Source organism: Poecilia formosa, unplaced genomic scaffold (assembly GCF_000485575.1).
Source record: "Poecilia formosa unplaced genomic scaffold, Poecilia_formosa-5.1.2 Scaffold366, whole genome shotgun sequence".
In the NCBI taxonomy this organism is placed as follows: Eukaryota; Metazoa; Chordata; class Actinopteri; order Cyprinodontiformes; family Poeciliidae; genus Poecilia; species Poecilia formosa.
The window spans coordinates 406,687-431,735 of NW_006800305.1; the positions used below are offsets into that span (position 1 = coordinate 406,687).

Below are 25,049 nucleotides of genomic sequence, written 5' to 3' on the forward strand. Positions count from 1 at the left end.
CACGCAGGTGCGGACACGCTTGCACCATTTCCTCTGTTTTTTCCCTCTTTTCTCTTCCCAACACATGAGAAATAAATTTAATAGCATGTACCTTGCCATGATTAAGTGTATTCTCACTCCTGTGGTGCGATAATGGAAGAACTGTCATCATCAGGATAGTATCATGTGTTTTTTCTTTTATTTTTCAAAAAGAAACAGGGGAACATAAATGTTTATTGAGCCCCGGAGGCACGTAAGCAAATGTGACCTCATCTGAGCCGATGTAAAGCGTCTGCTTTCAGAGGGGAGTGCAGATGGAAAGATCTGTAAATCACAGAATCCGCTCCGCTCGGTCAAACAGCTGCGCGGTTTCTGTGCACGATTACAGCACAATCACAAATCTCCAGCATCTAATGCGCTGCTTGGGCCTCACAAACGCACAATGATTTGCTTCATGTGTTTTACTGTTTTCAATCCGCAGCTTTTAAGTACGACGACGCATTTGGGCCATGTGAGATGGAAGTGAAAAAGTAAGTAAGGAGTACATTTCTGCCAAAAATCTCCAATTTGCAGCAAAATAAAAACTCAGAAATTTTCTGGAAAAAAAACAAACTTGGAAATATCTGTTTAAAAGTTACAAATTGGCTACAAAAAAGCAAGAAAGAAATGTTCTTGTTTTTTCTAGAAAAAAAATCTCAGTTTGATCTTTTTCTAGAAAATGTTTGACTTTTCAATCATAAATTTTATTCGTTTGTAGAAAAAACAAGATTTGTACATTTTTCTTGTTCTTTTCAAGACAATTTCTGAGATTAATCTAAAAATTATCCAGTTTTTCTAGAAGATTTCTGAGATTGATCTAAAACTTTGAGTTTTTTTTCTAGCAAATATTTGACTTTTCAATCCAAAAATTTTCTTCTTTTTTGTAGAAAAAACCAAGACTTAGAAATGTTTGAAATTTTCCTGTTTTTTCTAGAAAACTTCTAATTTCCAAGTTTTTTCTTGAAAATTTCTGATAAATTTTCACTTTTCAAAATTTCTCAGTTTTTCTCTAGAAGATTTCTGAGAATTTTTGACAGAAATGTACTGCTCTCTTTTTTATTCTTTTTTATATGTACAATTCTAATTCAAAAATACTTTATTTATCCCAAAGGTAAATTAAGTATTTTTGGTAGGTGTCCATAACTAAGTGTCATGACAGTTGCTATGGAGTTGTTATGACAACAGTTAGCAAGCCACATTCTCATATTGGTCGATCCCGACAGCAGCGATTTTGTTGAAACATAATTTGGTCCAGAGTGTCAACATACTTTCTTGTTGTTGGTTTCGAATCCACGATTCATTTATGGCTTGCACTGCGCTTGCCTACCAAGATGGCGGCTCAGTGGCGCGCCTCACTTCTGATTCAGACTTGTGGGAATAATGTATGGTGAAAACTCCGCCCAACTAGACACAGTATCCAAAACGAGAAGAAATTGTTGTCCAAAAAAGCAATTTTCCCCTCCAGAAAGGCAGGAATGAAAGTTTGAAATGGAAAAAAATCTCAATAACACTATATATCATCTTTTTCCTCCACCTTGATGGTTCCTATATGACCTGATTCAGTTTCTTCAGCTTTTGATTTTTTTTTTTTTTCCACGGCTTGTTATCCCCATGTCTGTGCGACACATCAGTCCCCGGTTTAAGACTCGTGTCAGAGGCGCAGAGAATGAGCTGCATTCGGAAATCTGGAACTGTGAGGAAAGTTTGGAAAGCAAAAGACAAAAAAAAAAAAAAAACCTAAAGAAAAGTAGGATAAAACAGTAACTGTGAAAGATAAAGAGTGGATTGTTCAAATGCGCATGAAACCCAGAGGTGATTTCTTTGTGTTAATCCTGCACCATTTGGAGGGTTTGCAGTGTTTTACTCATTATCTGGAGAGAAGTCTGTTAAATACAGATTAGGCAGCGGAGGGATCCTGAACTTTCCCATGAAACAGAAACAATCCGTCTTCTCCTGGGTTATCGTGCTACTTCTCTGTGACGTCCCCACTCCCACTCTTTCATGTCTGTATTCCTTCCCACTTCCAACCAGCTGTGCTCCATATTTTACCCTCGCTTTCCAACAGATTTTAAATTAATCCCTTAAATTTAAGCAGAAACCTTTAGCCTTTTATCTCTGTTTTTTTCTCTTCCTTGAGGAGCCATCTTTCTTTTGATAACCTTGCTGATTTAAGCTGTCGCATATTTCCTCCTGATAACGTTTGACTTTCAAAACGAGACAGAAATGGATCCAAACATTCTGACTGGTCATGAATTCAGTGAGGTTCAGCCTCATGTGTTTAAGGACGTTTCCATAGTTAGAATATCAACAACAACAAAAAAAAACTAATGAAAGATTATCAACAGCAGATGCATAGAAGAAGGAGAAATCTTGGTATAATTTGGCGCCACATAATAAACCAAATTTGAAATAAAAGAAGACTGATTAAATTCAACATTTCACATCGGAGCAGAATTTAGAGCATTAAAGTTCAAAACCTACTAGACTGCCTTCATCCGATCAGACCTTAAAGGAGACCTACTGTGCAAAATTCACATGTTGCACATTTTTATAATTCCATATGAGACTCTACTGCTTTCAAAAACAGTCCTTAAAAATAAACACGCAGCTCTTTTGTGGCAACAAGTTAACATTTTTGGTGTCTGGAAAATAAGTTGTTTAAAAAACCTCCTGCTTGTTGAGTCACACTGCACTGTTACCTAGCAGCCCCAGCCAAGCCCAGACCGTTACCTAGCAACCTCAGCCAAGCCCAGACCGTTACCTAGCAACCTCAGCCAAGCCCAGACCGTTACCTAGCAATCCCACACCGTTACCTACCAACCCCAGCCAAGCACAGACCGTTACCTAGCAACCCCACACCGTTACCTAGCAACCTCAGCCAAGCCCAGACCGTTACCTAGCAGCCCCAGCCAAGCCCAGACCGTTACCTAGCAACCCCAGCGCGTTACCTAGCAACCCCAGCCAAGCCCAGACCGTTATCTAGCAACTTATCATTCAAATAAGTATCTTACAGATCCTGTATTAATCATACATGATCTGTATAAAATATATGTAGGTTTTGCATTTTAGATAAAAACAACTTTGTTTATAAATATATTTTACTCAAAACTCCCCAAGTGCTGGTTTTAGCTTCACCCAGTTCAAATTTACTAAAGGAACGCTAAGTTATAAAATGTTTATTTTCTTATTATTATTGAGTTATTTACTCTCATTTTCTAATATATGTCTCATAATATATAAAAAGGATTATATGGTTAAATGAAAATCTGTAGAATATGGCAAATTTTTATTCAATTAATCAATTAATCATCAGAATAAATGATAGATACATTTATAGCTAAAATAGTTGCAAATTAAAAAAATCTGATAAAAATACAGACGCAGAAACAAAGGTGTCAGCTCTGTACTGACATGATGATAAATCTATAAGGTTTGAGCGATATTTAACCAGCGGATGACATGACGTATTTTCAAGGTCAGGAGCAGAAAGTGGAAACCTGCCATCTCTCACTCACCGTGTTGAATCCTGGGAAAAGGCGAGCGGCCGAGGCGGTGTCCAGCGGGATGGGGAGGAACGGCTTCATGCCCAGCGAGGTTTGGACGGTCGGCAGGGTGGGACGCACCAGCGCAGGCATGAGGCCATTTTGACATGTGTTACCTGCAGGAGGACGGAGCAAAAGGCAACATGTTGAGCGACTGAGCCAAAATCTACTTAGCTTCCCATGAAAGCCTCTTCCTATTAGATCCGTGTCATCTGTGTCATCGATATCTCCGTCCCTTCGCATCACATTTGCTGCTTTTCCAGCTATTTAGCACCTGTGCTGCCGAAGCTGCCAAGTCAAGTCATCACTGGTTTAACTGGAGCCGAAGCAAGAAATCAGCACTTTTCCAGTAGGAAAGTAGGTCGCAGTTAGAAGAAAAAATGTTCTTAAAGGTTTTAAATAACCTTTAAAACACTTTTGATTTTATACAATTTTGAGAATTTGTCACACATTTTTGGAATATTTTGATCAGATTGAGGCAGAGTAACCAAAAATTGTACTCAAGTGAGAGTAGCACTACAATATATTTTTACTCAAGTAAAAGTAAAACCGTATTTCCTGAATAATTGATCAAAATCTGAGCTATTCAATAATTAGGAATTACATCAACAGACTGTAGAAAATCCAGAGATTTTACTCAAGTAAGAGTAGAAATACTTCATAATAAAATTACTCAAGTAGAAGTAATAAATACAGCTCAGTAAAAATACTCCTAAAAGTACATTTTATCCAAATAGTTACTCAAGTAAATGTAACTAGTTACCGCCAAACTCTGATTTGTGATATACTGTATATAAGAAAGAACTATAAACCATGAACTCTATGATGAGCACAGGACCAAACAAAAGGCAGCCAGACCACATGATACTGCCACCACCGTACTTTGGGATGTGTTTTCAACCTTATAATCTTCCCCCTTTTAACACCACTTGTAGCGTTTCTCAGTATTGCCTCCTGTGTCATTCAAAGTTGATTTTCCATTAATCCTTTTAGTTTAAAACCTTTAGATGGTGAGAACTGTACCCTCAGAGCCACATAAAGACAGTTACAAAGTCGGCCTTCTGTCACCTGAAGAACATTTCTAGGATTAAATCAATAATGTCTCAGCAAGATCTAGAGAAACTCAAGCATGTATTCATCTTTAGTCGCATTGATTACTGCAGTTGTGTCTAAATAAATCAATACTCCAGCTGCAGCTGATCCAGAACGCTGCTGCTGGAGTTCTGACTAAAACCAGGACGATAGAGACCATCAACCCAGTTCTAAAGTCCCAACACCGGCTCCCTGTAGCTCAGAGAATAGACTATAAAATACTGCTGTTAGCTTATAAATCACTGAACGCCTCAGCACCCCAATACATTAAAGATCTACTGCTGTTGTCATAGCAACCTTCCGGACCTCTGAGGTCTTCTGGCTCTGGTTTTGCTCTGCATCCACAGAATCAGAACCACACTGTATTTTTGTCCACAAAACTTTACTAAGCGTTTTTTTAGTAGTTTTTAGTGCAAATTTCTTCGTACACTTAGAAGATATTTGTACACTTAAAATAAGACTTGGTAACGTTTTTTGTTTTTGCAGTGTAAACACGAAGAAGCATTCAGTTTTTGTTTTTGTTTTGCTTCTCAAATCTAAAACAAACTTCCAGAAAACTGCAAAACAGCTGAAACACAGAGTTCCTTTAAATCCAAACTAAAAATCCCACCTGCTTGTGATTAGCAGTGAGTGGAACTTTGATCAACATATTTCATATTTATTTCCTTTATGATGGTATTTGACTACACCTTACTGCTGGCTTCATAATCTGTTACTGTATCATGTCTTTATGGTGTTCGCCTTGTTGTGGAAATGTCCCATACAAATTGTCAGAAAGTCAAAGAAGCAGAACAATTCAACGAAAGACGGCCTCAAAATAAGAAAACTAAAGAGCATGGCTCATGCCTCTGCAGTGACGATCTCCTTCACGACCATCGCAGCTTGTAAACACGTTTAGCGGTCAGATCATTTGTCACTTTATGCTTTTGGATTTGCTCTCAGACATCCTGCAGTAAAAAAAACGTTTGGCTTAGTTGTGTTGGTTTGTCTTTTTTCAGAGACATTTGAGAGAGATGCACTGATTTAATGAAGACAAGTTTAAGGTGGAGGAGTTAGAGAAACCTTTTTAATTCAAAAAGCTTTGTTTACATTTCATTTCTAGCTGTACAACAGCCTGAAAAGGAAAACAAAGGCACAATTAAAACTTGTACTCCACAGAAAAAGGAAATTTGCTTCTTTTTTTTTTCTTTCACTGAAGTTAATTTTCTCACTTGTGAACATATTTTCTTTTAATTTACTTTCTCTTTTAGATTTTGTGCAGGTGTGGCTGCACAAACGAATCCTCTCCCTTGTAATGTATTCCTGTTTCATGCCAGCCACTAATTACAACACAACCAAGCAAAGTACAACTCTATAGAGAACGCCATCTCAAAATATGATTTATAGTCGACTTGGAGAAATTAATTTTTGGTGTCCTGCCAGCTGCGTTTATAAATTGGCGTAGAATCCTTTTAATTAATGATCCATAAATAATATTCAGTGTTTCTGGAAGCGCTTTATGTTCGGTTCTTGAGCTTTTCTGAAGAACACTTAAGGTTTAGAGGTCTGCAAATGTTGAGTCTGCAGATTGTGACCTTTGGGAACTTTGCACCAATTGACCCTAAAGTAGATTTAGTGAAGCGGGGAAACGTATTATGGCACTGCGCTGGAGGTCTAATGGTAGAAACATTTGAATTTAAAGGGAAAATAACATGTAAAAATCTACTTTTTTAAGCTTTATATCATGTTATATTGTTATTTCCTTATTAAAAACATTCCTGGAGTGTTGCTTTGATTCCTTCATATTACATAAATCCTTTAGGTTGCAACATTTGTTACATTTTCAGCTGCTGTGGTTTGTTTCCACACTGCACTGAGTCAAACGAATCAAAATTAAAAACCTGTTCCCCTCCTCACCTGTGGTGGCGCTGCAGCAGAAGGAAACGGAAGGAAACGACTTGAAAATCTTCCTTCTTCACAAAATGTCATCAAACACGGAGTAGCGTCAGATGTTAGCAGGATTTCTCTTTCTGCCATTAGCCATTTCTCCATCTTGTTCTAGACCAGGGGTGGGCAATCCTGGTCCTGGAGGGCCGGCATCCTGCAACTCTTAGATGTCTCCCTGGCCCAACACACTTGAGTCCAACAGCTGAATCACCTCCTCACTGCAGTCAGGTTCTCCAGAGTCCTGCTAATGACCTCATTATTTGACTCAGGTGTGTTGAAGTAGAGCCGCATCTAAAAGTTGCAGGAGACCGGCCCTCCAGGCCTGGAGTTGCCCACCCCTGTTCTAGACTCTCACGTTTTTTAGGTTGTTAGAACATAAGAGTAGTGATACTTCATAATAAAATTACTCAAGTAAAAGTAATAAATACAGCTCAGTAAAAATACTCCTGAAAGTAATTTTTTTTCCAAATAGTTACTCAAGTAAATGTAACTAGTTACTGCCCAACTCTGATTTTGAGAGATGTGACATATATAAGAACTATAAACCATGAACTCTATGATGAGCACGGAACCAAGCAAAAGACAGTCAGACCACATGATACTGCCACCACCGTACTTCATAGTTGGGATGTGTTTTCAGGTTTGCAATCTTACCTTCTTTAACATTTCTCAGTATTGCCTCCTGTGTTTTTCAAAGTTGATTTTCCATTAATCCTATTGGTTTTAAACCTTTACATGGTGAGAACTGAACATCCAGAGCCACATAAAGACAGATACAAAGTCAGTCTTCTATCACCTGACGAACAACCAGTTCTATTTGAAGATTATTGGCAGAAATGTCTTGTAATGAGTGAATTTATCTGACAATGAAACTAGCAATTTTCATCAATATTAAGGTGTCACATCAGTCTTATACAGAACGCTTCAAACAAAGTGTTGCCAACATTTCCAAAGTAGTTTCTTTCAACAGAAAACATATTAAACTTTAGCAAAAACTGCAGGTGTGTGTATGTGTCTGGTTAATTATTGGTTAAAACATATTTGCTTTTCATTCAGCTGGTAGAAGTAAGAGTAGCGATATTTTAAAATAAATAAATGTAACCAGTTACGACCAATCTCTCACTAAACATCTACGCTATGTGGACAGAAGTTACATTTTGGGGTAATTTTATCTTTTTATAACTGATCTGAAGGTGAATTCAGGTTTTTTACTCTTTTGGCAACCTGCTCTTTTTCCTAAGAGCAGGTTGGGTTAGCAGGTGAAAAGTGCATTTATTGTTTTTTTTTCTCTGAAATCAGATGCTTGCTGAGGTGGAGCGGCCCCACAGCGAGTCTTATGAGATGATTCAACAGTAAGAGAGGCCCGGGCCACACATCTCTAGGAAAAACAAAAGTAAATACTCCAGTTTTATTGTCATGTGAGAGCGCCACGCCAGCAGAGAGCTTTCCTAACCACGAGCTGGAAACAGGACAGGGCTGATTTCAACACGTCAGGATTGAAAAGAAAATGGCAGAAAAAAAAAAGAAAGAAACTGCCCCTGCGTTCCAAAACATTAGGAGTTAAAGAAGCTATTTCACAAAGCTATAATGAGAACCAGAGGGGAGATTTTTTTCATTTTTATCGCTGCATAACAACAGCGAAAACCTGAGCCAGCAGGCTCAAAAGCGCTGGCATCAAACCAGTGTCATGAGACAAATAAAAACAATGTTTGCCACGTTTCAGTCCCCAGGCTGTGGTTAGGGGTAAATAAAAAGCAAAAGTCATAAAAACAAGCAGAGAATTGGGAGAAGCCACAAACTGCGGGGCATTTTTTTTTTTTTTTCTTTCCTGCTCCATCTTTTGCTTCTTCCTCCAGCCGCCGGAGCGCTGCCATCTGTTGGAAAAAGCGCACATGCGGTCTTTCATGTGGAGGCACGTTCCGGTACCAACTTTAACAAAGCATGTCCGTCTGCAGGGATCAACCGTCGCTCGACATGCCGGCCTGACGTCACCGCTCAGGATCGCCTCACCTTGCTAACAGCCAAATGAGCCGTCCGTCAGAGCGAGGCGCGTAGCCAAAAGCGGATCATCCAAACACAGCCGCGCTGGTGTGAGAAGTTCATCTGCAGCGATCTGACATGTGGATTTGTTTGAAGGGGTTGTGTTTAGTGTACGCACTGACAGATGGGATCTGACGGGCCATCATGGCTCAGGTTTGGGGATTTTTATTTTTTCCCCTCGACCTGCAACATCATCACATGAAGCTGATTTGTTCCACCGGAGAACCACAAGAAGTCAAAGTGAAGTTTAGGGTTTTTTTTCCCTCTGACACACTCAGGAGTGGAGCTGCACTGTAAAAAATTCTCTAATTTACGGTAAAATATCAGCAGTTGTGGTTGCCAGAATTTTATTGTATAAATACGGTATACATTATTGCATAAATATGGTAAAATCTGTATATATATATATATATATATATATAACGGTAAATATACTATATAAATATACCGCATTTATACCGTATATCAGTACACGGAATATTTACCATTTACGTGAACAGTAAATTTACTGTATATTTACCAGAAATATACATTATATGGTACTGTATTCCGTAAATATACATTATACAGTACAGCATACCGTGTACAGTAAGGTTTATATACCCCCATTGTACAGCGCATACATTTGGTAAAATGTGTCCAAATCTGCCGGAACTCCGCTTGGGGTTGCTAGGTAACGGGCTGGGCTTCATTGGGGTTGCTAGGTAACGGCGCAGTGCCTGCTGACTTGTGACGTTATATTCCGAAGTTTTTTAAAATGACTCATTTTCCTCACAACAAAACTATTAACTTACTGTGAAAAAGTGGCTGGGTGTTTTTGTAAAGTACTTGGACTGAGTTGTAGAAGCAGTAGAAACCAAAAGGAAATAATAAAAATAATGTAATAACTGAGACATCACACCATCCTTAGTGAACAGTTTGATAGCTGGAAGTTACCAGGTTGTTTATACTTGCATATAACTGTTTGAACAGATTAAAATGGCAGCTTCCGACCTCTGGAAACTATCCCCAAAGATGAACCAGACTTGTGGAAGTTCACCATCATCATCCTCATCATCAGAGCTTACCCAGTCATAGTATATTTTTATTGATCAGATGTCTCTGGTTTGGAAGCACCAAATGTAAAAACAGGAAGCAGATGCTTGTTCTGAACAAGCTGAAACCTGGAGAATGAACACTGCAAAAACAGAAAATCTTACCAGGTACTTTTGATCTACTTTTTACTGAAAATATCTTAGTACACTTGAAATAACTAATTTACAAGTAATATTTCTGCAAGATATGCGAGCTTGTAAATGTAAATATTTTCTTAATATTGATTTAAAAACAGCACTGGTTCCACTTGCAGATTATTTCACTTATAACAAAACATTTTCTCCATAAGCGAAATAATCTTCCGGAGCAACTAGAAATTTTTCATCAGTATTAAGGAATCATTCACTTAAAACAAGCTTCTATATCTTACTGACAAACTTATAAGACAAACTAACTTATAAGTTAGTTTGTCTTATTCCTTGTGTACTAAGATATTTGAACTAGAAACTAGACAAAAATACTTGGTAGGATTTTGTGTTTGTACAGTATTGTAAAACTGGCTTTATTCTATATATTAAAAAAAACTCCAGGGAAGTGTTTGAATCAAGTTCACATCATATACCTGGTAGCTGTGTTGTATCGAGATTGAATCCCATTCACATCATAAACCAATCGCTCTACAGTTCACTTTGAATCGTACCAAGACTCCAAAATGCTTCATACAATAATTTTAGTCCACACTCTGATGCGACTGCTGTGCTCACATCTTCACAAACGACCCACACCAAAGGGACAAATTAAACAGTTTGTTTTAAATAGACTAAACACCTCGGGTGTAAAAACACCCTAATTTGATACATGCTCTGTGTCATTCTCCATCTGCGAGCCCAATTTGTGACTAAGATTTAGCTTCAATCTTAATATGTTTCTTCAATGTTTCCATTTAATCTTCTTTCCTCGTGACGCCAACAATTTCTTTTCTGCATCGACGTACAACTTTCTTTCCTTTCTTAATATAAAGGTGGTCCTTTTGGTCAAATACTTAAATTTTAGCTTCATTGGACCACCTCTAAAAATATATACTTGTAAAGCACATCTTGAGACTTGTTTCATTGTGGAAAATGACACTTTTATCAGCTTCAACTAGAACATTCACAACATCTTTTTTTTGTTGTAGTGTTGATTTGACCATTTCACACGATGAAAACATTAAAGGTGACCTATTGTGCTTAAAATACAAGGTAGGTTAGGTCTCTGCATGATACAAAACATTTTCATCACATTTTTCGCACAAAGTCATTCTTAGATACTAGATACTGAGATTTAATCAGTTCAGGTCTGCCTATTCTGGGGCGTCTCATCTCTTTAAACCCAACCAAAAAAAATAGTAAGTCAACAGACAACCAAACAGTAAAACCAGCTGTTGGAACTCAGCTTGGGTTGCTAGGTAACAGGCTGGTCTCTACTGGGGTTGCTAGGTAACAGGCTGGTCTCTACTGGGGTTGCTAGGTAACGGGCTGGTCTCTACTGGGGTTGCTAGGTAACGTTACATTCCAAAGGTTTTTAAAACGGCTCATTTTCCACACAACAAAAAACATTAACTTACTGTCAAAAAAATGGCTGGGTGTTTTTGTTAAAGTACTAGGACTGTTTTTAGAAGCGATAGAAACCAAAATGGAAGGATAAAAGCATAGCTCTCCTTTAATATCTGAGACATCACACCATCCTTAGTGAACAGTGTGATAGCTGGAAGTTACCAGGATGTTTATACTTGCATATAACTGTTTGAACAGATAAACATGGCAGTCTTTGAAATCTGGAAATTGTACCCAAACAAACAAAGCTTACCCGGTTATAATAATGTTAGCATGGATGAATAAAAAAAACAGTTTTAATTCTTCAATTCTTCAATTCTTCCAGAAACTCCAGATCTTAATGCAATAGAGATAATAAAGGATAACTATTTTTTGCAAAACAGACTGAAGCTAAAAGCTTGTTTTCTTCCTTACCACACAGGATTTTGTTGGTCTGAAAAGGACCAACAAAATTATTAAGATCCAATCTCTAGAGAGAACGCATTTCAAACCAAAATGTCACACCAATACATTCCATAACTGCTGACATGTTTCATTATGGCTTCCAACCGAGCCGCGGTCCTTCTGTGTCTAAAAATCTGAGCCACTGGTAAGTATAGATGTCAGATCAGTGTAGCGTAAAAAGTACATTTCCCAGTGGAAAGTGGTGGTGTTAAATTTTACTGTGGTGCAGAAAATCACATGGTTAGCTTGAAACAAACCTCAAATTTGTCCCGTTTGACCAAAACAGGAAGGAAAGTTGCTGCCACACAGTTTCTGTTCTTGCCACAAACTTGTATGTCGTTGGATTGAAAAACAAATTGTATTTCCCAGGCCATAAGTCACACTTTATTCATAGTTTGGCTGGTTCTGCGACTTATTCGTGTTTTTTTCCTCTAAGTGACGCATTTATTGACTGTTGCATTAAATGTTAACTCATACTGACGGATATGAACCAAGCGTTAAGCATTACCATCTGCAGCCACAAAGGACAGCTAATCAAAAGAGAAAGATGGCTGGAGGAACGAGTCCACAGTTGGCTGCTGAGGGAGGCTCATTAGCAGAGAACCCAAAAATTATACTCAAGTAACGGTAGAACTACATCAACATATTTTTACTCAAGTAAAAGTAAAAAGTAGCCGCCCAAGAAATTACTCAAGTGAGAGCAAAAAAGTATTTGGTAAAAAAGTCTACTCAAGTACTGAATAACTGATCATATTATAAATGATTTAATATTGAAAAGTTACATCATCAGACGGGCCAAAATATAAAGTTAAGTGGAAATTTTGCTATTTTAAGGACGAAAATGATAATTTATATAAGTAACCAAAAAAGAAAGAAAGATGGCTGGCATCAATATGGCATGATCAATGTGGTAATGGTATGGCCAAATAAATAATTGTTATATTAGGGTCAACAAACTCAGTAGTTCATGGCGCTCAGTAGCACTGCTGGCGGATGCTTAGTGCAACACGGAGCAGAACGCTGAGGCCGTTGTTCCTCCCTCCATCCACTGGGCAGCGCAGGTTGCTACAATCGATAGTAGCCACACAGGCACACCCGCTAGAAGGAAACAAACGCACCCAGTACAACACTTTCATTGTTACACTGAGTGTAACAATCTCTCACCTCTATTGGCTGAGAGGTTGCCAGGCAACGGTACTTTTCTGTTTCAAGTGCGAGCAGAAAACGATTTGCAAGTGGAGGTTTGCGCCAAGCATAGACAAGTTTTGAGTGCGCGGAGAAAGGTTTGAGAAAGCACAGAGAATATTTGAAAGAGAGCAAAAGTTTCGAGTACAAAAGAGTGAAAATTCCCCCATACATGCAAACTCAATGCAGATAGAGCACTTGTATAGAGTAGCCTGAGATTTTACAGTTATTCCTTGGGTGACTGTGTCAGACTTGGAGTGCCAGTTGTGTAAATGGTGTAGTCATGGTGCACATGTGCCTCATACATTCAGTTTGACAGCTCTGGTGCCTGTTTGGTGGAGGTTTTCAACATGTTTAAGAAATTAGTGTCCGTGTTTATGTCTCTATTATGTTTGTTTTCTTTGTCTTCTGGTAGGACAGGCAACACAACTCTCATAATCTAGCCAACATGATTAAACACACGAGCACATTCCTGCAAGTCTGCAGGCCTAAACATCTGTCACTACTAAAAAAAAAGGGACTAAAAAAATAAGCCAGAAAAGGAAGACGAGTGACTGGGTTTAAACTAAACTTTAACCCTGAAACCTAAGCGCTCAGCTCACGTCAAACTACTCCAACTCTCAAAAAAGGAAAAAAAAAAAAAACAACTTGATTAACGGACTGCCACTCAGTCAAGAACCGTCACGCTTTTGAGAAAGCGTGATGGTGGTTGCTTTTGGACTGCAGTCCCGTTGGTTTAAAGTGGGCTCCACAGCAGAAGCTGTCATCTACTCTACATTGAGGGTCTGTAAGTAGAGTGGGTTTGTTCTGAGAGGTCTGCAGGTCACAGTCATTAAAATACCTCTCAGAAGTGTTTCTGGAGCTGTTTGCATGTTCTGTCTGCAGCTTTGTTATGTGGCCTATTTTTCTGTCACGAGCACTTATTCCGACTTGATGAAAACAAAAGTAATTGAGGCGAGGCAAAGCAAAACAAATAGAACGCTAAAGGTCAATTGAAGAAGAGGTCTCTGGGTAGATGTCAGTACGTTACCCACCAAACGATTAATTGCACAGTGAGCGCTGTCTCTCGCTGTCAGCCTCCCATGCAGGCACCATAAATACAACCAATAAATGTGACGTTCATGGGGACGAGGAATTTAAGTGTTTGTCTAAAAACGCTGGTTTTCCTAAAACTGAAGCACCGACGTCTCTCAAAGATAAAACCACAAATCAACACAGAAAATCTCACAAAGTATTTTTGGCCTAGTTTCTAGTGCAAATATCTTAGTACACTTGAAATAAGACAAAGCAAACTTTAAAGTAACTTTACAGTAAGAAACAAGAGCTTGTTTTAAGTCAGTTACTCCTTATTTGATGAAAAAGTTCTAGTTCCACTGGCAGATTATTTCACTTATAATCTGGGAACATTTTCTTGTAATAATCTACCAGAGGAGGAAGTAGGACTATTTTATAAATATTAAGAAATTATTGACTTAAAACAAGCTCCTATATATTGCTGAAAAGTTACCTGAAAGTACATTTTGGTATTAAATGAAATAAAATATTTGCACTAGAAAATAAACCAAAAGTACTTGGTAAGATTTTGTATTTTTGCAATGCATATATTTTACACACATTTTACTTTCAGATGAAAAGCAATTGTGTCTTCTTTTTTTATATATGAAGAAAAGCTACTACTAAAATCCAAAGAAAAACTCTGAAACATATTTAAAAATCCTGGAAACAACAAAATAAGACAAATTTAAAAGATTACAAGAAAGCAACGCTCTTTGGAAGGACAACATAAAGAAATTACAGGTAGTTTGCAACCCTTTCACAGTTCTGCAGACAGAAACCCTAATCATTTAATAAAGTAAAACCTATCACAAAGCTCCACTAATTACCAGTGTAAATAAACGGGGAGAGTAATTATTTGTACCGGTGTCACATACATTTTAATAGCTTTCGGCACACAGTTTCGGTAGACCTCCCAAGATGGTATTCTCATTCTCAACATGCCTCTAAAACAAACCTGATAATCCCACAGTAAGCCATCTCCATAAAACGAACTGTAATTATGTATAAATAACAGCTAAAGAGTCATATCCCCCCCAGGAATTGCTGAATTATGAAAACTGAACCTCAGAGGACATGAAGTGTTGCATTTGCACCCATCAAGCTGAGTTTTTGAGACACCGCTCAAACGCCGCAACGCTGGACATGCAATGCTTTCACTTCTTCATCATCATGTCAGCTGATATCCGGCTGCAGGGCTTCAAATTAATAAAAGCAACTCCGATGAATCAAATTAAACACAAACCGATGGGTGCACTTTTCTTTTTTAACCTGAGGCTCTTGGAGACGCGTGCGAAGCCCCAAAATGTTCAGCTGCAGAACTCAGATGAGATCTGACAATTCGACACATTTGAATGAGATTGAAACTGATTAAAGTTTTTTTTTTCCTCCGCTGGCCTTTGGTTATTTATTCTTTTTGAGACTGTGCTAAATGATGCATCACATGCAGTGTTGTTGGATGTTTAGCAGCGACTCTATCAATGCACTGCAAAAACAAAATCTTACCAAGTATTCTTGGTCTAGTTTCCAGAACAAATATTAGTTTCCAGAACAAATATTAGTACTATTGAAATAAGACAAACCTAACTTACTTTTTAGAAAGATACAGAAGCTTGTTTTAAGTGAAAAATCCCTTAATATTGATGAAAAAAAATACTAGTTTCATCATACACTTGGAACATGGGAAAAATTTCTTGCTATAATTTTTATCTTCATCGGAAAAGTGAAAATATTGAAACACTGGAATAATCCCTTAATTTTGTTAAAATAGTTCTAGTTTCACTGGTGGATTATTATACGCTATAAGTGAAATGATCTGCCAGTGGAACTAGTACTTTTTTTTTTATCAATTTAAAAGAAATATTTACTTAAAACAAGCTCACATATCTTGCTGAAAAGTTGCTTCTAAGTTTGTTTTGTCTTATTCCAAGTAACTGAGGTATTTGCTCTATAAACTAGACAAAAATACTTTGTAAGATTTTGTATTTTTTAAGTGTAATTGTCTTTTTGGTAATTTTCTGTGTATTATTTCAGGTATATTACCTCAGAAGTACACAGATTAGGAATTGTAAAGACATCTTGAAATTTGCACCAGGCTTTATGCTATAAAAATGTGATAAGTGAAATAATCTGTCAGTGGAAGAAGGATTTATTCACTCTAAACAAGCTCCCATATGTTGATGAAAAGTTACTTTTAAGACAGTTTTGTCTTATTCCTAGTGTACTAAGATAATCACACTTGAACTAGACAGAAACACTTGGCAAGATTTGGTTCTTTTGCAGTATAATCGTCTTATTGGTAATTATTTCAGGTATATTGTCTCAGAAGGGCACAGATTAGGTTTTGCTACGACATCTTGAATGTTATAAGTGAAATAATCTGCCAGCGGAACAAGTGCTTTTTCATTAATATTAAGGATTTCTTTACTCTAAACAACATCCTAAAATGCAACTGTTGTTAGTTTTGTCTTATTTCAAGGATACTAAGATATTTGTGACAGAAACTAGACCAAAATCACTTGGCAACATTGTGTTTTTGCAGTGTGTGCCTCCAACTGGAGCCGTCCTCTGCGCTGCCCTTCCTGAAGGATCCCCATATCTGGGCTGCAGTGGGGGTTTTTTTTTTTCCTCCTGCGGCGGGGCTTCGAGAGAGCAGGAAAGTATAAATGATGTCTGGAAGACGCTGACTGGCATTAATAATTAATCATCTGCGCTGGCTCCCTCCCCTCCAGCTCCTCTTGTTGTCCTGAACCTGCCGGCTGCCCGGATAAGATCTGTCTGGAGAGGCTGAGAGTCCACACTGGCAAAGCGACTCATAATAAAAAGAATGCTTTCGCGCAGCACGTCCATTTCCCTCAGCAAATACAAATCCAATTATTAGATAAATCTGAATTTCACTGAAGCTCATTCGCATGCCAACCACGTTCCTGATGTGATTAATGCTTTTTGTGTTTTTATGCAGCTTGCTGATTGTATTCGCTGACCCTTAACATGCTGTGAGATCAGTGCTTCCCTTCAAGCAGGGGGGATAAAATCATTTCACCCCTATTAAAACGAACAAAGGGTGGATTTAAAACATTTTGAGAGCTACACTTTCACAAATTTTCCAATTAACCTTTACAAGATAAATTCGGCTTTTTAAAAATTTTTCACTCTTTTGGCTCCATCCGTGTCTTGTTAACGTACGGTAGCTCTCTCTGCCATCATGAACGAAGCTTACTAATAAACACAGATGTCTTTAAATCGGCTCCAACAATCACATGACATGTTTCCTGCAGAAACTAAAAGAAAGTCTTGGGCTGATTTCCTTTGGGGTTTCGACTCAGCCTCGACAGCCTACAGAACTCCAGAACCTGATTAACATTTGTTGACCCTACGAAGCCAAACACATCAGTTTTGAAACACATTTTTCAGATTCCAGATTAAAAATAAGCACTTTCCTCAAAAACCTACAGTGGTGGAGAAAGTTGTCAAACACTGTACTTAAGTAAAAGTACAAATAGACAAAAATATACTCCCTGACTCTGCATTAACATTTTTATTTGAGTAAAAGTAAATACTTTCTTTTAAAAATACATAACGGTGTCCTATTATGCTTCCATAAACAGATTAGGATATTTTTATGGGCCATTCAAACATGTTCATTACATTTATTTCATTAATAAAAGCCATTTTACAACACATATAGCGGTAAAAGCAATGTTCTGGAACTCAGCTTGGGTTGCTAGGTGACGGGGCTGAGCTTAGCTGGGGTTGCTTGGCAACGGGCTGGGCTTTGCAGGGTTACTAGGTGAAAGGGCGGGGCCTGCTGATTTGTGATGTTACATTCTGAATGTTTTTGAAGCCAAAAAGCAGTAGAAACCCAAATGGATGTATAAAAACATGTAAAATATGACTTGGAAAATACTTTAAAGTATCAAAATTAAAAATAATGCAGTAGTCTAGAATATCATTAAGTGTGAATATGTATGTTTTCTTTAACCCATCGATGGTGTGCCATTTTAATGAACAATGCTGCAGATAATGCATGTTTTTATTGCATTGACTCTGTGACACAGTTTGCACTTGGACTTCAGGGATGACTTACAGAGTAAAATGAATGATCATACCTTTGAAGGTTTTTATTTGACAGAAAGCAAAACTAACATGTTATTTTAACTGCGGTAAACAAATTTAAGTAAAAGTTGTCCGCCTGAAAAAGTGGGTTTTAGAAAACTTTTCTCCTAAAGAAGGCAACCCAGCGAGCCTAAAATCTCTAAAAAGCTTATAGGACTCATTTTTTTCACAGAGCTAAAGGTTTTGTCAAAGTGAATGAAATTATGAATACTTCTTAATGCCAGTAGGTTCCACTGAAAAGCCTTCAGCTATCTTTTAAAATGCTAAAGATGATTGTATATTTTTGGCATCACTGTGATTCCATACATAGAAGTCAACATAAGAATAGTTTCATTAAATGAAAATGTGACTGTGGATAAGAGATTCCCTCACAATTTGTGTAACTTCTGCAAGTTGAAGGGTAGAGATGTGTTTCAAAATATTTATAAAACAGTTCTAATTTTGTAATCTTCTGATTCCTATTTGTTGTATCAGCGTTTTGAGGGCTCGTCTGCTAGCTGACAGTTTATTTATGGTAACTTTTTGTTGTGTGAAACGAGAAAAGTCTTTCTCTGATCTGTTTTCCATTTTCTCCAAGTTCTTGGGCTCATGTTTCAAAGAGTTCAAGGGTCAGGTATAAATCACTCCAATAGAAAGCTTTTAAACAGGAGCAACACAGAGCTGGTGAACAAACAGTGTTATTAATCTTTTAGGAGATCGCATCTATTTTCCCCCTGCAGCGCACTCAGAAGTGCATTCATAAATGCTGAAACGATGCACACATCCATGCACTGACCTTTACCATCCTTTTGTTGTGTTTTACACCGAGCAGTAAAGATAAAATGACACCGAAACGCGCGTAAAACGAGCTTCTCCAGCTACAAAATCCCATCCAAAGTGCTCTTTTAGTTGAAAGCCGGGGAGTTTTCCCACTTTCCCTTTTCATCTTATGGGATTAGAAGCAGCCAAACAGAACAGCAACACCTTCACTTTCCTTTCCTCCACTTCCAGCAGTTTCACACCTGAGCAACGTCGGCAGTGGATCTCAAAGAGCCCAAGTTGTCTCCGCACCTGACGGCTTATTCATTTATAAGCTTCCAGGCCCGTCTTTCCTCCCTCACCCGATCCAACTCATCCTCTGTGTCTAGCATAACAAGAGAAAATCCTTCTCCCTCTTACAAGCCACGGTCTATAAGTTTGGATCACTTTAATCCCTGCAGAAAAAAAATCTTTCATTTAACAAATCACCCCTCCCTTAGAAATCCGGATCCCTGTGTAATTATTCCTCCGATGTGAGCCAGCCGAGAGAAGAGTACTTGACTGGAAGCTGCATTAAGTCTTTCAAAGCCTCCTCCAGTGTCCTTCCTAACAACTAATGGAAGAGGCCTTTCTCTACAGGGAATCTCAACAGCCTCCTGCTGCCAGTAACTCCCATATGGTTATTGAGCAAAACCAGTTTTCTAAAGGAGATGCATGATCGTCATCGACATACATTCACCTTTAAAATAGCTTGCTAGTATCAGGATGGAACTGCCTTTGAGATCATTTTCACACCTGATAGTTCGGCAGATGGTTCGATTTGGGACCAAAATGGCAACATTTTCAGCTGGTATGGTTCATTTTCACACTGCACTGCATCAAATGAACCAAACTCTTTGAAAAACCTGTTCACCTCCTTGCCTGTGGGGGCGCTGCACCGAGAACCACCAGAGGAAACACTGAAACACAACTTCTTGTTTCACAAAATGTAAACAAATATGGAGTCTCTGGTAAAAGATTATGAGTTATTTCTCCCATTACTATAAGGGAGTATCAGGGCCTTCCTAAGAAAAAATAAATTTACAAGAACAAATCATAAAATTACAAGAATAAAGGTGAAATAATTTGTGATTTAAATTTTTTATTTACTTAGCATGGCCCTAATAATTTGTCGCATGTTAGCGTTGGGCTCTCATGTTTGTTTTGGTTCTGTTTACCCAGAATGCCCTGCGTTTTAGTTCATTTCCTGCTTTTGGAGTGGCCTTCAGTCCCATTTGCACCCACTCTGGCATTCAAATCGTGCCACACTTCACTTCAATCGAACAGAGTTCACCTTTTAGGTTTGCGTCAGAGTTCGAATGAACAAACTGGACTTTCTAGGAAAACAGACTAGAGTTCGATTAAAGCGGACCAAACAGGGCTGGTGTGAATTCACAACTAGACTCCATTCACTCATATCGGTGAGAAGTAAGATGGTGGATGTTTTCTTTTGTGTTAGTGCCAAGACTGTTTCCACTGAGGATATTAATGAATATTAGGGAATATTTGGTGTTTTAGCTATTAAAATAGGCGGTTGTAAGTGTTTTTAGAGGGGCATTTAGGGTATTTAAGGGCTTCAGCTTTCGCAAAAGGGTTGGTGGCAAAGGACTGACACAAAAACACAGAACAGCGCCATGTTTTTGAAAGTGAGGTGCATAATAGGTAAAGACAGAGGTGGAGCTTCAAGGTCATCGTTTAAAAAAATGTCTCAAATCGAATGGCAACACGGAAACATAAAACGTTCGGAAATTTATCCACTCTGGAACCCAATCTTAAAAATTATTGTTTCTGATCTGCCAAGATGCCGAATCTGTGCTATGCGATGCTTAAACTTTTGAGCAGAAATGCGCTACCGGACATGTTAAAAAAATGTAAAAGGTTGACATTTAATTTTAAAGTATGACAATGTAATTATGGCTTTTCGAAACAGCTAACCACCTCAATCAGAGTCTTAAAAAAGACAAACCCAATGAAATATGCGCTATGTAACGCTGTTCACATGTAAAAATAAAATTTAAAGAAATATTACCTAAAATGGACAATGATGAGTAAGCATATGGAAGTATTTATTGTATTAAATGTCTTTGTGCATTTTCCTAAATCCAAATATTTAACTTAGAAACATCTGCTGCTTGATATTTATAATTTGATTAGCTGATTGTGATTGGTTGTTATTTACAAGGAGAACTCTGATTGGATGAAAAACATTTGTCTGTGTTTGGTTGGTTTACAAAGACTTTGTGTGAACAGTCTTTTTTTTTAAATGCACAAATAAACATTTTGTAAAGTTTTAAAATTATTCTTCTCAGCTGCACATTCCTTTGGATTGAAGTATTTTTATTTTTAATACCTGCAAATTATTTGATGTTGTAGAGGACCGTGATTCAATGCATCAGTTATAATCCTAGCTTAACCCATCTTTGCCATCACTTTAAAAAAAAGTATTTAAAATAAATAAATTAAGTTTAGCCTGCTGGGGGGGAATTAAAGCCTGGCGGGCTGCCAGGCTTACAATACAGTGGGGTAAAATCTGGATTACACCAAAAAAGTTGGTGAAAACGCAAATGTTTTGTGATTTTTGAGGACTTAAACACACACATGAGGTAGGCAGGATCAGTTTTAGAAGGCAGAGTTAATCATAGATTTATGAAAAGCAGAGCTGAAATACTACAAGAAGTGTTTCCTGGAGTGAGACGGTGAGTGTGATAAACTGAATGCTCTGCAGCTGCGAGGGGAGCACTGCTGGATCAGCTGAGGAAAAATGACTAATTGTTATGGAATGGATACACAAGAGCAAGGGCAATAGATCAAAACAACAAAACATAATAAAAACAAAGGAATCCACTCCAAAAGGAAACTCAGATTCCTGTGAATCCTGACACAACGCAAACATTCTGGTTCAAACTAGACGTCCAAATGCACTGATTGGTTAATCCTTAATGATAAATCCTCCTAATTCCACCACAAGAAATAATAATACCAGCAGTTATTTTTGAAAGGATTCACCCAGGGAGTTAATTCAGCATTTCTTTCTTTTTTTTGAAGCCCTAATGGAGTAATTTGATCTTCTCTGCAACATCTGCTCAGATCCATCTTCAGCTTCCAGAACAAGTACAGCAGCTCAGCTGGATCACGTTTACATGTCAGAGTGGAGACTCCGCTCTCACAGGGAGATTAAAACAAAAAGAGGTTGCCTAGGTGAGCAACTTCATGGTGATTTCCTCTAATGGAAACCAGTGTTCCCAGTCCACGGCCAGCTAAAAGGAAGGAGTTTGTGTTGAAACACACAGCAGACTCACCAAAGAACATGCTGCTCTCCATGTCTCCTCAGGCTCTGGGGTTCGCTGTATTTCCTGCCAGTGTGTGTGTTTCCATGGGCAGCAGCGTGTGCATGCCTCATACACTCCTCAGAGGTGTGTGTGTCCGTGCATGTGCGTGTGTGTGAGAGTGTGTGTGTCAGTGACCAGCCTGCATTCTGCGCTCTGTCTGCTGCTTCTCTGTCTCTCCTCACTCTGGTACTCCCTTCGTTCCTCCCCTCCTCTTTAGCTCGTCCTCCTCCCTCTCTCTCTCTTTCTCTCTCTCTCTCTGATTCTCTTTGCTTTTCTCTTTTCGCTCTCCAGGGTGTCTCTCTACATTTTCCAGCAACAGTCTCTCTTTCTGCTTGTCTCGTCCTTGTTTTATGTCACCCAAACACTTCTTCTCTTCGGCTTTTTTTCCCTCAGGATTCTGAATTTGTTCTCAAATATTTGCAGCTTTTTTAGATAGTTAACACCAGTGTTTTATGCTGTAATACTGTGAATACATATATTCTTAACGTTTTTTTTTTTTTTTAAAGTAGGGATGCACGATATTGGAATTTTGGTCAATGTCCGATATGCCGATATTCTAAAACTCATTTAACCGATACCGATATTCTTTTCTTATACTTACTGAAACTATACGGCTTTCTCTACTGTGAAATAAAAATACTGCATTATTTTGTCAATTTAACCTGCTACCAAATGCAAATGCTAAAAATGAGGCTGAAAATGATGCAGCGCCTTCAACTGGCATTAAGTTTAATGTCAAACTTATGACATCTTCTCTCTCTAAGACGATGACAACACTCACACAGTGCAGATTTGTAAATAAAACTGAACCCAACCTTTTCACAAGCAACAAGTGAAAAGCACATAAATACTTAAAGGTTTCTTATGACCTTGTGCTGCGCTGCAGGCATCATTGTCACTGGTTTGTCAAAAAAAACGACGCTTTTTATATCGTGAATTATTTCGAAGGAATGGCCGATGTCCAATATTTAATTTTACAGCTAATATTGGCTAATACCGATACCACGCAGATTTAAAAAAGGGGTTTTTTTCTTAGAAATTTTTCAGAATTCTGAGTTTTTTCTAAAAATGCAAAATCTTTTAGTCAGTTAATTCTGGCCTTTCCTGTTGTTATAATATGAATATGCATATTCTTAAATAAATAATGTTACAGTAAGGAAAATTTGGCATCATTAACACCTGTGTTTTATGTTGTTATAATATAAATATGCATATTCTTAAATAATGTTTTTATAAGTGTTTTTTTCTCAGAATTTTGACATTTTGTTTCTCAGAATTCAGTTTTTTTTGTGAAAATGTGGCTCTTTAGATTAACATTAGTGTTTCATGTTGTCATGATATGAATATTCATATTCTTTAACAAATAATGTTTAAAAAAATGTTTCTCAGAATTCTGTTTTTTTCTTTTTCTTTTTTAGATAGCAAAGTGTAAAAAAAAATTGTCTCATTTTCTCAAAATTCTGATTTTTGTCTCAATAATTTGGCTTTCTTTTACATTGTTAACTCCAGTGTCTTATGTTGTTTTAATATGAGTATGTATATTCTTAAATAAATTATGTTTTAGAGAATTTTTTTCTCTCAGAATTTCTACTTTTTTCTCAAAATTCTGACTTTTTTTTTGGAATTCTGAGGTTTTTCCTTTTTTCTCTTTTTATTTATGTTTTATATAATATGAATATGCATATTCTTAAATACAGAATGTTAAATTTACTCCCCTCCTCTTTAGCTCGTCCTCCTCTCTCTGATTGAAATGAATCAGTTTTGCTAAATGGTGAGTGTTTGCAAAGAAATCAACAAATTTAAATCTACTTTTTCTGATTGAAAAAGCTGGTGTGTTTTAAGTTAAAAGTACAATTTTACTACATTTTGTGATGTTCTGACACTGACTTAAGTTTGGATACTCGTGGTTTTTAATAATGAAGTTGGTATTTACAGAGAATGTTGAGAACAGAACCGGAGAATCGAACAACGAATGACTAGACGGGGTAGTTCATACCCTGGAGAGGTGATTAAATATTGTTTTTGCAGTTAATCCATCTACAAACGCAAACCAAAATAAAATTTTAAAAAACAGTTCAAATGCAACCATGGACTCTAAGTTAAAGCCATGTTTTCACAATAACAATAACAAAGATTCATATTATATTTACAACCAACCATTCCTCTCCTCCTCTGCGGGGTGTTTTTGGCATCTTTTGGGGGTTTGCAGCTGCAGATTTACTGTGTTGGCTCAATTTCACCATTATTCTTGCCTGTAAAGCCTCTAACGCAACAATGGGAGCAAAATGAAAAATACGCTGCTGTACTTTGAATTACTGGTTGTGCAACAGCATTTTCATAGTGCAGTTTAAAGACTACTAATTCACTTTTTTTGTTTCACTTCTCAGGTTTAAACAAAAATCTGACTTGGATTAAAACATCAATCAATCTCCCCACATGTTTGTTTTAATGTCTGACTTAAACTTGATTTTGACTAAATGTCTAAAACACTTTACTTTTGGTCAGATTTTAGCTTGCATTCTTCTGACACATTAAACTTTTAATATGTAGCAAAACTTGAGTGGCCCACAACTTTGGACCATTTAAACCAAATTTACTTATTTTCATAAGTTTTTTTATTGAAAGAAACTGATTTGGAAACAAATTATTTTGCCTGATTTTGTCTTTTTTTTGTTACTTCTATGAATTATTGTCATTTTCATCCATATATTATCAAAGTTTCCACTTCATTATATTCAGCTCTGGAAAAAATTAAGAGGCCACTTAAGATGATGAGTTTCTCTGATTTTACTCTTTACAGGTTTATGTTTGAGTAAAATGAACTTTGTTCTTTTATTCTATGAACTATGAACTACTCATAACAAAAACTTATTTATCTCATTTTATTTGCAGACAAT

The 25,049-nt window shown here is 37.4% G+C and overlaps 1 protein-coding gene across 2 annotated transcripts in view; it reads right to left on the minus strand.

Annotated features, from left to right (window-relative positions):
* The window catches only part of LOC103153901 (zinc finger protein 385D-like), a 63,591-nt gene that overhangs the window by 32,445 nt on the left and 6,097 nt on the right, over positions 1–25,049 (minus strand). The window contains exons 1-2 of one of the 2 annotated variants that reach the window (XM_007574985.2): positions 22,123–22,360; positions 3,534–3,676 (exon numbers count right to left, since the gene is read on the minus strand). In XM_007574985.2, coding sequence (XP_007575047.1) covers positions 3,534–3,676; positions 22,123–22,144 — 165 coding nt within the window. In that variant the 5' untranslated portion in view covers positions 22,145–22,360. Of the gene's footprint in view, positions 1–3,533; positions 3,677–22,122; positions 22,361–25,049 lie in introns of those variants that run through there. The other variant, XM_016662270.1, reaches the window with a different exon arrangement.